Genomic DNA, 15126 nt, shown 5'->3' on the forward strand with positions numbered 1-15126 from the left:
CAAAAAAGTTTCGGTTATTCTATCAGACTGTTAGTATCATCAAGGTTTTACAAGGGGGAAAAAAAGTCAGATTTAAAGACAGTTTAAGAGTTTCAAAGCAGAGTTCCCTCTGGGATTGTGCTATCAACTTTCATGGAAGAAACACATTTATAGGTTACTGTTTGAATCCTCACCCTAAAGACTGCTCTGACACATTACATGCAAACAAGCAGGTACTCCACTTAGAGGGGTTTTGTTCTCATAATTTAACATTCTTTCTGATATGTGGTGAAACTAACCCAAAGCTATTCATCACTGTCAGAAAGAAATCTGTTCTACCAAAAAATGCTAGCCTGATCCTCAACACAGGCTTTGATCTAGGAAAAGGCAGTGACTTTAATGCCTCTTTTCAAACCAGATGTTCCTGCCAGCATTTGTGTTCATCGGCCTGGAAGAGGACGACTGCTGTGGCTGCTGTGGCCATGAAAACTGTGGCAAGAGATGTGCGGTAGGTCCTCCAGCCCCGGTAGTGGAAATGGTCCCTGGGAGGTGCCCAGGGCCACTCTGGCCTCACTTCCACTCTTTCTCCTCTCCCCAGATGCTTTCTTCTGTACTGGCTGCTCTGATTGGAATCGCAGGATCTGGCTACTGTGTCATCGTGGCAGCCCTGGGCTTGGCGGAAGGACCACTATGTCTTAATTCTCTTGGCCAGTGGAACTACACCTTTGCCAACACTGATGGACAGTAAGTTCCCTATTGGCCACACGTTCTCATCTACCATATGGTATAGTGGCAAACCCATCAAGGTGGAAAGGCACAGTCATCCGTGCATCCATCCACTCAACCAGGTGTCTTTGCACTGACTCAGGACCAGGCGGTGGTGTCAGAGCATGGATCCCTGACCTGGAGAAGCTCTAAGTGCTTTTTAATGGATTCCCTGAGTCAGCCCTCATGATACCCTGTGAGGTGACTTCCACTATTACTCCCATTTTACAGATGAGGAAAAGGAGGCACAAGAGTTGGAAGGAACTTATTCAAAATCACATTGCTAAGAAGGACTATCCATGTGAACCCAGGCAAGATATGAACCCAGGCAGCCTGGCTGTATAGTTTGTGCTCATACAGTGTGTCCACTATACCAGAACAATTAGCTGATTTTACTATTTTGTAAGAAAATATTATGAAATCCCTACATAATATGGATGGAAAGCATATGATTTTAACCAAAGCCCATGGTAGATCATATTAATCCCATACACACACTCACATATAATAAGCATATACAACAAACACTTTATTTAAAGTGATCAGACTCTATAAGACAGGTCTTTTTTTTTTTAAGATTTTATTTATTCATGAGAGACAGAGAGAGAGAGAGGCAGAGGGAGAAGCAGGCTCCATGCATGGAGCCCGATGCAGGACTCAATCCCAGGACTCAGGATCATGCCCTGGGCTGAAGGCAGGTGCTAAACTGCTGAGCCACCCAGGGATCCCTGTAAGACAGGTCTTATCCAGAACTTTAAAATCAGGATAATTTAAGCTCTGTTATTTTATGTTGATGCTTCTTATCCATTATTGAGAAAAAACAAAGAGCTGATAGAAACTGATACATGTGAAGACAAATGAATGACATCTTTCTCTGAATTTTGAAAAGTTTAGTTATGAGGTTCATGAGTGAAAATACTATGAATAGTGAGTTTCGATTGCCTTTATGTTAATACTGTCTCCCATGAGTTGTATAGCATATAGTGAGTTCATAAATCATGAACATGAAATTACATGGACCTGGATTCCATCCCAGCTCTGCATTTCTCCCTCAGCAACCAGGAAAAAGTGGACTGAGCTCTGTGCTTCTTAGTTACTTCATCTGTAAAATAAAACCAGGGGCAGTTGTCAGGAGGATTAATGAGTCAAAAAAATGGATTTGTCACAGAAGCTGACACGCTCTGAGCATGGCCTCTGTTAGCTGTTAATATTATTTCCTGACTTACAACCAATACAGCTCTAGGTAGCCTCTAAAGGAGGAAGGAAAGGAAAATGAGCACTTGGAGGGGTTTGAAATTTCAATGGTCAAAATTGTTAGTGATCTTGATTCAACTTGGTTCAGAACACACTGAATGTACTAGTAGAGATTGGTTATTCACGTATGCACAAACATACGAACTACTGCACAAGCCCATCTCTAAGAGATCCTGATGAGTGCAACTGGAAAGGAAGGAGAAGCGAGAGTATTTCTAAACATGTTTACAGCTGTTTGAGTATACGCCCCTTCCATGACCCACCCCAGCTTCTGTAAGAAACCTTCCGCTTCCATCTCATTCGTCACTTCAACCTGTCCAAGGATTTCAGTATGGGAAATAACTAATGGTCACAAGCCAGTGATTAATTGCTCAATAGGCAAGTGAGGCCAAAGAGTTTTTTTACATTGTGTCCTACAATTACAATTTTTTCCCCCACTGATATGCAGAGAGACAGGGTCATAAGGACAGAGTTCTTTTTTTTTTTTTTAATCAACAAATTGAGTTTCTGATCGGCTCAATGAACCATTCAAAGTTAGGTCTCTAATTCCAAGCCCTTTTGTTCTGCTGCTTGGGGAAAAACTGATAAGAGTTATACCAGACCTCTTTGTGGAATTAAGTCTATTGTAGATTTTCCCACATGATTGAATCGTATTTCATTAAGAATCCAAATGCTTTATGATGTCGCAAAGGCTGAGATTCTAAGAAAATAATCAGAGAGAGAATTTATCAGACTATAAGAATATTCAGGTACTCAGAAAATCTCCTAAGTCACATATAATGTATATGACTTGTATGTATGTGTGTATACATGTGTGTGTGTAGTCATATGTGACTTCAGCATGGTTTGCTAACATTTCACAAAGTGACTTCAGATTATTTATCATTCAATTACTTTTAAAAGTGTTGAGTCCCTACTATGTGCCAGATACTGGTCTAGGGTTTATACCATACAATGATGACAGGTCTGGTTCCTAGCTTTATGGAGCTCAGACTTGTGGAATAGTTACACAAGCAGGTATCTTCCTGGCCGAGGTTAGGTGCCCTTCCTCACACCTGGTGTATTGCGATTGCGTATTATCTCCTCCCTTAGACGCTCTGCTCTTCCAAGGCAAAGCCCATGCCATGTTCACCATTATATTCCCAGCCCTGGCTTGATGTCTGACTCACACTGCATGCTCAGCAATCTTTGTTGAATATTATGTTTGTCATTGCAATAAGATCTGGGCTAAATTTCTAACTTTGTGAAATGACTCGGACTAGAAAAAAGTTGATATGAGTCAATGAATGAATTCATTTCTTTTTTTCTGAACAAAAAAGTACCACACAGAAAGTAACTTATACAACCCATTAGGTGTGGTCATGTGTTAGAAGTTTCTTTTTTTATCCACAGGTACCTTCTGGATACCTCCACATGGTCCCAGTGCGTTGAACCCAAACATGTTGTAGAATGGAATGTCTCTCTGTTTTCTATCCTCTTGGCCCTCGGTGGAATTGAATTCATCTTGTGTCTCATTCAAATAATAAATGGAATGATAGGAGGAATATGTGGCTATTGCTGTTCTCGCCGACAGGTAAGAACCTGTGTGAAAATGTCATAGCCTGGCCCTGGGGTCTTCAATTACTATAATACACCATTGTTTTCATCATAAAGAAAAAAAAAAGGCAAAAAACATTTCTTCCTACATCATCTTTGTGGCAAAGCATTTACAGCATTCAATTTTGCTGTCAGTAATATGCTTCCTTGAGTGTCATAGTCACTGGGTACCTTTCTGTTTTTTTTGTAGTTGGCTCTGTGTGTGGGGGAAAATGCTGCCCATAGACAAAGTGTCCCCTCATGAGCAAAGTCATGGCCTCTTTCACTACCCCTGCTCTGGCCAAAGAGATACAACTTTGCTTGCTCTCATGTTCCCAACTAGTATTACACAAATAGTAGTCAACATTCATTGCACTGGGGCACTGAGCTAAACTCCCCTTTCAGATGAGACCATGGGTCAGAGATTAAGCATATGTTTAAGATCATCTAGTCTGGAAGAAGCAGGCTTCAAACTCTGAGTCATTTTATGCCAGAGCTCCTGCTCTTAATCTGTATGCAGTACTTGCTGTTCTGTTGGATTTTTTTTTTTTTTTTTTTTTTTTTTACTATTCTTTCTCAACAGAGAATCACAAAAATGCCCAAAGAGCTAAAGACAGAGAATCACTAGTAACCTTTGAATAGCAGCTTGTGAAAAGCCTTTCAAGGTGGAAGAAAACCAGGAAACACTTGTTTCCTGGGGATAAGAATTCAGAAAGAAGTATGCATTTGTTAGTAGCAGGGAAAGTTCTTGTTTCTATATCCTCCTTAAAAAAACCCCCGTGTATTAATGAATTGATGGAAGTTCAGCTTTGGTTGAATTTCAGAGGGTTTGCTTTATGCATTATTCTGTAAAACAGGATTAGGTAAACAGAAACCTAATTTATATTTGCCTAGTCATTTACCCCCTTGGTTTGAGGTCTCTTAACTTTCTTTTAAAATAAGACAAAACCTAATGAAAACTGAAAGCCCATTCCTACCATGAAAAGCCTTGCTGTAAATAAATGGAAACTTTCTAAAATTTTTGAGGAAGGGTTAAAATAAAAATCTGGTTTTCCTTATCAGGCAAGTACAGCAAGATTAATAATTTCCTTTGGGAGCCTGCCAAATTTCCATGAAAACAGCACAGTGGGAACCCTTCAGTATGAAGTTGTTTCCAGGCAATATGGTGGGGAGAGGCAGAGAAGAATCTCAGAATTCTCCTACTGTAATTTATCTTTAGCCTTGAATTCCTTACAAGGCAGAGATTAAATTAGGGGAGGCCCCGCTGGTCATCAGCAGTTGTGCATCTTGGGAACAAGCGTAATATGTCAATGACCACAGTTGCTGTAGTAGTTTGGCAGAGTGACCCTCCTCTCTGAGGGGGAAGGGGAGCAAATAGTCCCCCTGGGCTTCCCATCTGAGTCACAGTAGGCATGTCTGCTTCTCAGACATGCGATGCAGATCTGCTACCTTTATTTTTAAGACAAAAGACACTTTCAGAGGGCAGGGTTTTTAGTGTAGATGAGTCAAGTCTGTAACTTGGTAGCATTGAATTGGGAAGGTAACCCACATCCCGCCCACTCCTGGGTGAAACTCCCATGGCATTATCTCTTAAATCCTTGAGATTAAAAACCTACCCCAAACACATTCAGAGCCAACCAACCACCACCAGTAAGCTGCCTTTTCCATGGCCCTTTCCTGCAGCTTCTCAGAGAGGACAATGGAGTGTGGTTTGTTTAGGCAACATCTCATGGGCATTGTCTAAGCTCCCAGGTGAAGTTGACATCAGCCCGCTTTATGTTTGCTTCAAACAGGAATTTTTAGGACTAAAATGGCATTGTTGTCTGTTTAGCCTGATGGTAACCTAATGCTTATCTCATTTTCTTTACAGCGATATGACTGCTAAAAGAACCACCCCAAGACAGCACCGCAACCTTCCTCTATTTCATTTTTAATTTATATATTTGACTTGTATTAATTTGTAAAACTTTGTACCAGTGTATCATACTCCACATAGTCTACTTTTATAAATGTGTATAAAGACTGGCATCTTCATGTGATGTCAGTGTTTGAGCGTAGCAAACAGACCTTTTTCTTAGGATAGAGAAAATAAATTAAGCAAATTAATAGACTGAATGACGGTCGGTCCTCAGGGTAGCTGAGGTAAATGCTGGCCTGAGTAATGTTTTTGAGAAGCGTTGTAGGGATAAATATCGCGTTCCTGATTACTACTATATGTGCAAGGGTTTATTAAATGAAAGATTTCTAAGTGGCCTTTTTTAAAACCATGAAGGAGAAAATCCAACAACTTGAAAAGATGTGTTCTTTTCACTGTTTATATGGTATTTCCCACTCATGTGCCTGCAAATCTCTAACAAGAGGCCTTTTTGAACTGTTCCGTGTTTTGTGAGAGAGACACTTGCCCAGAGCTGGAGGGCCGGTTGAGAGTGCCCTGAGCTAAATGAAGGAGTCAACACAAGCAAGGTTGCCAAGAGTATTGCCAGATCCTAACTCTCTCTGACAGGTGGAAAACTTTTTGTCCTTTGAAGATAAGCACTAAGGATCACGTAGTTAAAAAGAAGAAGGCCTGGATGATTGGAGAAAAAAAAAAAAGATGGGAAATGGAATAAAGCAGTTTTATCAACATTATGTGAAAATGGGGGAGGGGGAGGGAGGGCAGGAGGACCATGAGGAAATAGCCCCAAAACTTGATGGTTGAAATACAACAAAATAAATATCCACTGCTACGTTTTCCCCTGTTTCATTGTCCTTTATTTATTTATTTATTTATTTATTTATTTATTTATTTTTTCTTTTTCATTGTCCTTTATTTAAAGCTCCTCCACTTGGGGAACCTGGGTAGCTCAGTGGTTGAGCATCTGCCTTCAGCTCAGGGCGTGATCCCGGGGTCCTGGGATCGAGTCCCACATGGGGCTCCCCGCGGGGAGCCTACTTCTCCCTCTGCTTGTGTCTCTGCCTCTCTCTGTGTGTCTCTCATGAATAAATAAAGAAAAATCTTTAAAAAATAAAAACAAAGTTCCTCCTCTTTCTCCCAGCCTGCAGGTTGTGTAGCCCCTATTTGTTGGGGCTTTGTGTCTTCTGGGTCTGGGTTTTTACTCTATTTTGTCTCCCTGGTCCCCTTTCTCTGCTTTCCCTGCATTGTTGTTGCTCTGCTTTCCCTTGGGGTCATCATACCACTTTGGCAAAGTTCCTTTCTACTGGCTGCTCCAAGCATCAGGCTCCTGGGGAGGGCAACAGATATTTCCTCCCTTGATATTTTCTATCTATTGTACAGAGTTAGGCTCTTTTAAGAGACAGGATCCCTTGATCTACTGAGACTCGTCTTCAGAAGTTTTCTGCTTTGGGTGTTTATGGGGCTAGGCAATAGACAAATTAATAAAGAAGCTGCTCGGGCTGTTGGATAGCAGAGCTTCTCCTGTGTGCAAGGTGCCCTGTAGTGTCCTCCAGACCAAAGGATTCTCATCTGTTTTGTGCCTCTGTCTCCCCCTGGCAGTCCAATGAAGACTGTTGACTCCTTTGAAGAATACTGTTTACAAGTGCATAAAATAGAGGTGCCTGTTTGGCTCAGTCGGTAGAGCGTGTGACTCTCAATCTCAGGGTGTGAGTTTAAGCCCCATGTTGGGTATGGAGCCTACATTTTATTTTTTTTATTTTTTAAGATTTTATTTATTTGTTCATGAAAGACACATACACACAGAGAGAGAGAGAGAGGCAGAGACACAGGCAGAGGGAGAAGCAGGCTCCATGCAGGGAGCCTGATGTGGGACTCGATCCCAGGGCTCCAGGATCACGCCCTGGGCTGAAGGCAGGCACTCAACCGCTGAGCCACCTAGGCATCCCTGGAGCCTACATTTTAAAAGAAGGGCATAAAATAAGGTGTGATATTTATCAAATTGTGATATTTTATCAAAATATGTTTGAAAATTATGATACAGTTAACTTGATAGCCCGCTCCATCACACCAACATCTGTAGAAAGGAAGACAGAGATCACATGTGCTCTAGCAGTGGCCTGATGAGTGGGTCTAAGAACAACTGTACTTTTGAAATATGAATCCAATTGAAATGATATTTTGAGAGACCTGCAACAATTTTAAAGTGATATAAAAATAATATGTAATTTTGGTATTGTTAATCAAGGCATGATCACTATTGTGAGTTGTTGCCTGTGGTCATAACAGGGGAAATAGTAAGTTTTCATTACAGGTTAGTAAAGACATTCACATTTTTTTTCTCATCAGTTTAACATCCTCTTTCCCAGATATCTGTCCATGGGCCTCTGTGGAATTCTTGAGAACCAGATTAAGAACCCCTGAAATCAAGAAAATCCAAAGAAGAGGTACAATGATCAGTAATAACCACTCCCCCCCCAATCTATCCTCAAAGGCAACAGCAATAATAATGATTAATCATGATAGTAGTAATAGCAACCATTTGTTGGGTTCCTTCGAGGTGTCAGTTACTGTACTTGGCTTCTATACATTTATTTGACTGAAATGTCTCAGCAACCCTAGGAAATGGTGCTTGTCTCCATTGTATAGAGTTAAAGCTCAGAGAGGTTGAATAATATGCTCCAGGCCCTGTCTTTGACAAGTGGAAAAGCTATGATATGAATCCTGGTCAGTGCAATGTGAAAATTCACCCTTGTTTGGCTCCTCTCCTTGGCCCCCCTACTTCCTCTGCTACCCCTGCTCAGGGGCTAGAGTCCTGTCTCCTCCAACACTGACTCAGCCTCCCCCCCCCACCACCAGAGGGGGCCTTTGACAGGGCCCTGGGACCTTCCGTCATCCCCTCCCAGAGCTGAAATTTGAGTGACTCAAAGTTTCCCCCAATTTGTAAATTCTTTAATAGTAGACATTGCCATTGCCCAGAGGAAGTAGCTGAAACAAATTACCTTCTAACATAGTTTACTTATATTTATAGCCTACATTCTAGGTCTTTAATATTCTAAACTCTTCAGGTTGACTGGAAATTCCCTCAGAGATTCTACTGAAACAGCTTATTATCACCTGGCAACATAAAAACAATAAGATTACTGTAGAATTTGAGTCACCTGAAGAACACAAATGGCCTGAAGGTTAGCTAGTTCCCTCTGAATATCCATTTACCAGAGTTACCAAATTTACAAATAACTGGCTAAATACAGGGAATCTCTCGAATTAAAATCTCAGGAAATTGATGGAGTGTTGCCTTTACTTCAATTTATTTCTTGTATGTGCGTGAGGTTTTTTTTTTGACTATGTTCCCTCTGATGTTCACTCATGGTGGGAACAGGTATGGGATTTGGTCCAACTTTTCAGAACTATCTATAAGGTCTGTATATCCTTTTTAGCCTAGTGTGTGCGTGCATGCAAGTGTGTGTGTGTATAAAACTTTGCAGACAAAGTTCCAAAGATAGCAGAGAACTTTCATGCTCTGAGCACTAGGGAGGAAGATTTGGTTATAAAGGTTCCTGCTTTCATAGGATTATTCCAGGATTTATGTGCCCTGGTAGAGACTTCACACACCATGATGGCACTGGCAGCAAATCCATCTACAGGGACAAATTTAAAGATGAGAGTTTCATCCTGAAGCACACAGGTCCTGGCATCTTGCCCATGGCAAATGCTGGACCCAACACTAACAGTTCCCAGTTTTTCATCTGGGCTGCCAACACTGAGTGGTTGGATGGTTGGCATGTGGTCTTTGACAAAGTGAGAGAGGGCACGAATATTGTGGAAGCATGGATTCATTTGGGTCCAGGAATGGCGAGACCAGCAAGAAGATCACCATTCCTGATTGTGGACGAATCTAATAAATTTGATGTGTGTTTTGTCTTAACTACCAGACCATTCCTTCTGTAGCTCCGGAGGGCACCCCTTCACCCCATCTGCTGGAAGTATCCTTTAATCTTTGTGCTCTCACTGCAGTTCTATGGGTCCCCTATTTTCCTTACTCCTTTTCAAGTCTAGCTAGATTGCAGAGTTAACGTTTATGATTATGAAAGAAAAACTAAACAAACAAACAAAAAGATGTTCAGTCTCCAGGAATAATTTTGGGAGTAGTGTTTATACCAAGAAAAATAACAAGATCCTAAGTGTCCAACAAGGAACTGATTTGATAACATGTCAGCAAAATAAAATGTTATTCATAATACATACACACTGAAAAATGATATTGGTCAGATTCTGGGTGATTTTTGTCTGGATTCACTTTGCCTATCTATAATTACTAAAGTTCTATAGTAAACACGTATTACTTTTGGGAAAAGAAAGCTTCGTTCCTAAAACCATTCAGGGAATGATTCACAGTCTTTGAAGGAAAATCCCCAAGCATAAGAGAAAACCATTGTTCCTGTGGGTGGACAGAGGAGTCATTCTGCAGTGAACACTGGAGAATAATTGTGCAGGCAATTAGCTGAAGGGATGGGCCAGGTGAGGCAGGCAGGAACCACAGGCTTAAAATATGATGAGGAGCCTGTAATTCCCACTCTGTGTTTGGGAAATGTAAGTAAATGGTGCCTACTTGGTCTAGCCACCAAATAAGATTTTTATAAATATCAACAAAGTTACATATCTGTTTTTCCATTCTTAAAAATGAAAACAACGAAATGCTTTTACTTTGAGCATTGGCCTTTTGTCAGGGTTCTTTGTAGCACAGCTTGAATTTTCCTCATTTTACTTTTCTGAGATAAGAGGGAGGATCAACAAAAGTCATGGTCTGGCCTGGTTCGTGGAAGTGATTCAACGCATCTTACGTAGAGAAATTGTCACCCACCTCAGGCTAGTACAAATGGTTCTTCCTCTTATTTTAACACAAAGTAATTTTTGTTTTTGTTCATCTTTGTCTATGCAGATACTTTTTAAGATTATTGCAGCTAAAGAAGGCTGTTAGGCATTTCTGAAGGTAAATTTTTTGTTAGTTCAAACAACTTAACTAACGATCAATCCTTTTCCTTTCATGTGTGCCCGCGCACGTGCACACACACACACACACACACACACACACACACACAAACCAGGTATATACATATCTTCCTACTCTACAGCAATTAAAAAGAAAAAATTACTGCTACATGAGACAACACGGGTGAATCCTACAAATAATGATAATGAAAGCCACCTACACTGTCCCCTCCCCCAATTTTGATGACACAATTTTGTATGTACTCTCAACTAATGGAGCTCGGTCCTTAAAGACAGAAGGCTGGTGAGTTCCCTTAGCAACATTTCATCACTAATATAAACTTTTTCATATTTTTATGAAATATGAAAAAAGCACAGCTTCTTATAGGAGCAACACTATAGTCCCCCAAAGGGACTATTTCAAGATGTCTACAATCACAAGTTGAATCCTGCAAGTAAGTGGAAGACTGTGTCAAACATTTCACTTGCTAATTCTCACCATACCCATTTCTGTTACATGTGTATAAATATTAATTTATGTGCAGGGCTCAGTGCCAATTGCAGTGACTGCTGGCATCTCAGGTGTAAAAGGTACCTACAGGGTTTGAAAGCAAGGTAGCCAGGTTGGGATCTCACGGAATACCTAACTCCATATTGTTGAAGGCAATCCAACCCCTTCGCTAAAGGAGAGGTTCTAAAACTACACTCAGTTCTTTGGCAACCTCTGATGCCTAGGTTAAATTTTTAATCTTTTTAAGCCCTTATTTAAATTGCTTTTTTACATGTAGTAAAATGCACATAAAAATGTATAGCTCAATGAATTTTTACTTATGTTTATTCACATATAACCACCACCTAGGACAAGATATAGGACTTCCAGCACTCAAACAACTCTCTCATATCCTCTCCCAGGAAGTACATACCCAACCACCACTACACACCCAGGGTAACTACAGTTCTGATTTCCATCACCACAGATTAGTTTTGTCTGTTCTTGAACTTTATATGATTGATTAATAAAGCATGATCTCTTCGTGTCTGGTTTTTCTCACTAAACATTATGTCATTGAATGCTGACTCCTGAAATATCACCAGAACAATCTGTTCATGAGACAAAGCTGAATGTATTGCTTCCTGCCATCAGGGAGAGTACCACCTGAGGGAACTTACATTGGAAAGAGGAAGAAAAAGTTGAATTTGAGACTTTGATTCTGGTTTAGATGAGTCTTTCAATGTGAAACTTGAATAGGGTTTGTAGGAATTATATCGTTGAGGACCGTGGGAAAAGCAAGGCAAGGATTCTGAGGTGAAGGTTTCAAAGACTCTTGGGATGAAGGCTGTTGATGTTTTCTATTGAAGAGATGATGGGTCTTTCTGGAAGTTCCATAATGAACAACAAAGTGATTTACCTGGGCAAGAGCATCCTGGAATAGTAAACTGTGCTAAGGAAGACTATGAAATAATAAAGTCATGGTAATGTAGACAGTAAGCTGTGGAGCAGTTTACAGGTTTAGTCCTCAGTGTCCACGTGGGGCTTGGAAGTTAGATGGTTTCAATTCACAGTAATTTTGATATTCATCTGTGTTGCCTTGTATGCAGTAGTTTGTTCTTGGCCTTTGTTGTGTAATGTTCCATTATTTGAAAATAATATCATTTATTTACCCATTGACTCTATTAATGGATATTTGGGTTGTTTCCAATTTTTGTGTCTTTGGAAATAAGTTGCTATGATCATCTTGAATGTACATATTATTTGGTGCATATAAGAACACAGTGGGGTGGCTCAGTTGATTAAGTGTCTGATTTCAGTTCAGATCATGATTTTAGGATCCTGGAATCGAGCCCTGCATTGGGCTTTCTTCTCAGGGAGTCTGCTTGTCCTTCTACCTCTGCCCCTCTCCCATCTCATGCTCTGTCTTTCTCTTTCCCAAATAAATAAATAAGATCTTTAAAAAAAAAAAAAAAGAAAAGAAAAAAGGAAAGAACACACTGGGGGGACCTGACTAGTTCAGTAGGTAGAACATGAGAACTTGACTTGGGGGTTGTGAGTTCAAGCCCTATCCTGGGCCTGGAGCCTACTTGAAAAAAAAAAAAAAAGAAGAACCCACTGGTGTTGGTTTGCTTTTACCTTGTTAAAGAATCAAACTGCCACTGGAGAATCTTTTGTTGGACGTTAGTTAGCATCCCAAGAAAGCCCAGGGTTTCCCCCTGGCCTATCACTCCCAAGGTTTGGCTCATCTCTTTTTACCCAAGGTACTGTTAATCACTCATTAGTTCAGTATTTCTGGACAGATCACTACATGCCCTGCCCTGCTCAAGGTACTGAGGATGCAGCTGTAAACAAGATTTTACAAGTTCCACAAGGCAGAGTCCTTGACTATGTTGCTCACCCTGGTATTCCCAGCTCTGAGAATACTGCCCAGCAGACAGCAGGTACTCAATGACTGACAGCGAATCTGGTCTGCTGTTTGGTTTTGTAAATAAAGTTTTATGGAAACACACCCATGCTCATTTGTTGACATATTGTCAATGGTTTCCTTCCTGCTACAATGGCAGAATGGTAGTTGTGAAAGTGAACATCTGTTCCATAAGACCTAAAATATTTACTATCTAGACCTTTATTAAAAGAGTGCTGACCTCTTGTCTAGCTGGTTATTTGCCTAGCTAAAAATTGATGCTTCCATTATAATAGAAGAGGAGAAGAATGGGTATTTTTGTTATTTTTAAGCTTATTATAGAAATTTTTTTAAATGTCTTTAATAAGTGAGAGAGAGAGAGAGAGAGAGAGAGAGAAAACGAACCTAATGTACCTACCACCCAGCTAGAAGAATGAATACTAGAGAATACATTAGTTTCCTGGGGCTGCTGTAACAAAGTACCACAAACTAGATAGTTCAGAGCAACACAGATTTATTGTCTCACAGTTCTAGAGGCCAGAAGTCCAACACTGGGGTGTCAGCAGGACCACACTCCCACTGAAGATGCTAGGGAAGGATCTGTTTCAGGCCTCTCTCCTAGCTTCTGGAAGTCTCAGGCATTCCTCAGCTTGTAAAAGGTCATCCTCTCCCTGTGTCTGTTCACATAGCCTTCTTTTTCTCTGTGCATATCCATCTCTGTGTCCAAATTTCCCATTTTTAGGAGGACACTAGTTGAATTGCATTAGGGTCCACCCTAATAATCTCATTTTAACCTCATTACCTCCATAAAAACCATAATTCCAAATAAGGTCACATTCTGAGGTACCAGATAGTAGGACTTCAATATATCTTTTTTTGAGGGGACACAATTCAACCCATAACAGAGGAAGAGATAGCAGTCTCTGTCTGGGACTTCATCAACATCTTCTAAGCTAAATAGGTGCCCCGTGAGACCTCTTCAAAAATGTCTGGGCAATAGTACACACAAGACAAATCTTCCTGAAGATTTGCCACACCCTTTAACACTCCATAAGCTCTGAGAAGTCTTGTTAAACCTGTTTAACTCAAAACTTCCCAAATTATTTAACTCTCAGCGCCTGGGGCTGCAGCTTTGGGAAGAAAGTAAATAGCAGATAAGAAGATAAGCACAGATATGGAAACATGATAAACTTGTGAAGCTACAATAGAGGACAGAGGTCAGAGGAGATTTTCAGTGATGACCAGGAATTTAGGATGAAAGAAAACATTTCTCAGTGTAATTAGCTGCTGTCTGTTCAATGGACAGAAAATGATGTGCTTTTCTGCTATTCTTGAATAAGGTATAGGGTTACCACCCTTCTGGATCTTGCTCTAGTTCTCTAGGAGAACACTATATATTCAAGGGCCTCAGCTCCCTAGGTTTTATGGGGAGTCCTAATTTCCAATGTTGTAATTTTGGAGAAGAAGGTTTCTACTGTTGCTGTCTCATTCTCCAACTGGGAGACCTCTCTGACTGGGAGAGACAGTAGAATTTCAGAGATATAAATAACTTAATTGTAAGACATCTCATCCCCTCTGTAATTTAGGGTCAAGCCAAATCTCCCACCACTCCATTTCTGAGTCCCAATGTGTTTATCATGGTGTGTGCTTGTATGTGAGTGCGGACACTGGTGTGTGTATAAAGGTTGAGAAGCAACTTCCCTCTGCGTTTGTGCATGCATCCTCTTGTGCATGGGTGTAGAGGTATGAGGAGCAAGGACATGCCATTGATGTGAGGCAGGCGAAACTTAAGGTTGGAAAGAGACAGAAATGAAATGACATATTAGTAACCAGTTTCTACAAAGGCAAGTTGGGCGATTCAGTCTTAGCACGCTTGGCTAGAGGGTCAGGGTTGCCTGTGAGTCAGGTAACCTGTGAGCAATTAGGCATTTCTTTGGCCCAGGGAAGTATCACACTAGAGGCAATGGTGAGTCTCATCTTGTATAATGAGAGAAGTATTCATGTTTACATCTTCAGGGCTCCCTACGCAGATGAGAACATGAGAGTTTGAGAGTTTGTAGATGTGCAGGTGGGAGAACAGTGCCCAGGTAGAGAAAGTATGAGCAGGGCTGCAGAAGCTCCTTTGACCTTCCCTGAGCACCACACTTTTTTTGGCTCCACACCTCATCCTCTCCCATCACCTCTGCTTCTGAGAGTAAAGCAAACAACTAAATGATTTCCATAGACCAGAAGTAGATGTTTCTATTTGCCTTTTTGAAGATTCCTTCCTTTTGC

At 40.8% G+C, this 15126-nt stretch overlaps 1 protein-coding gene and 1 pseudogene across 1 annotated transcript in view; both read left to right on the forward strand.

Annotated features, from left to right (window-relative positions):
- TM4SF1 (transmembrane 4 L six family member 1) overlaps nt 1-6304 on the forward strand; it is a 9354-nt gene extending 3050 nt beyond the window's left edge. Inside the window, exons 2-5 of the mRNA XM_072792317.1 lie at nt 398-487; nt 578-723; nt 3391-3571; nt 5444-6304. Of these exons, the coding sequence (XP_072648418.1) occupies nt 398-487; nt 578-723; nt 3391-3571; nt 5444-5458 (432 nt within the window). The 3' untranslated portion in view covers nt 5459-6304. The remainder of the gene's footprint in view (nt 1-397; nt 488-577; nt 724-3390; nt 3572-5443) is intronic.
- Nucleotides 6305-8890: 2586 nt separating this feature from the next.
- LOC140614420 (peptidyl-prolyl cis-trans isomerase A pseudogene) lies at nt 8891-9366 on the forward strand (annotated as a pseudogene).
- The last annotated feature ends 5760 nt before the right edge of the window (nt 9367-15126 follow it).

Source organism: Canis lupus, chromosome 22 (assembly GCF_048164855.1).
Source record: "Canis lupus baileyi chromosome 22, mCanLup2.hap1, whole genome shotgun sequence".
In the NCBI taxonomy this organism is placed as follows: Eukaryota; Metazoa; Chordata; class Mammalia; order Carnivora; family Canidae; genus Canis; species Canis lupus.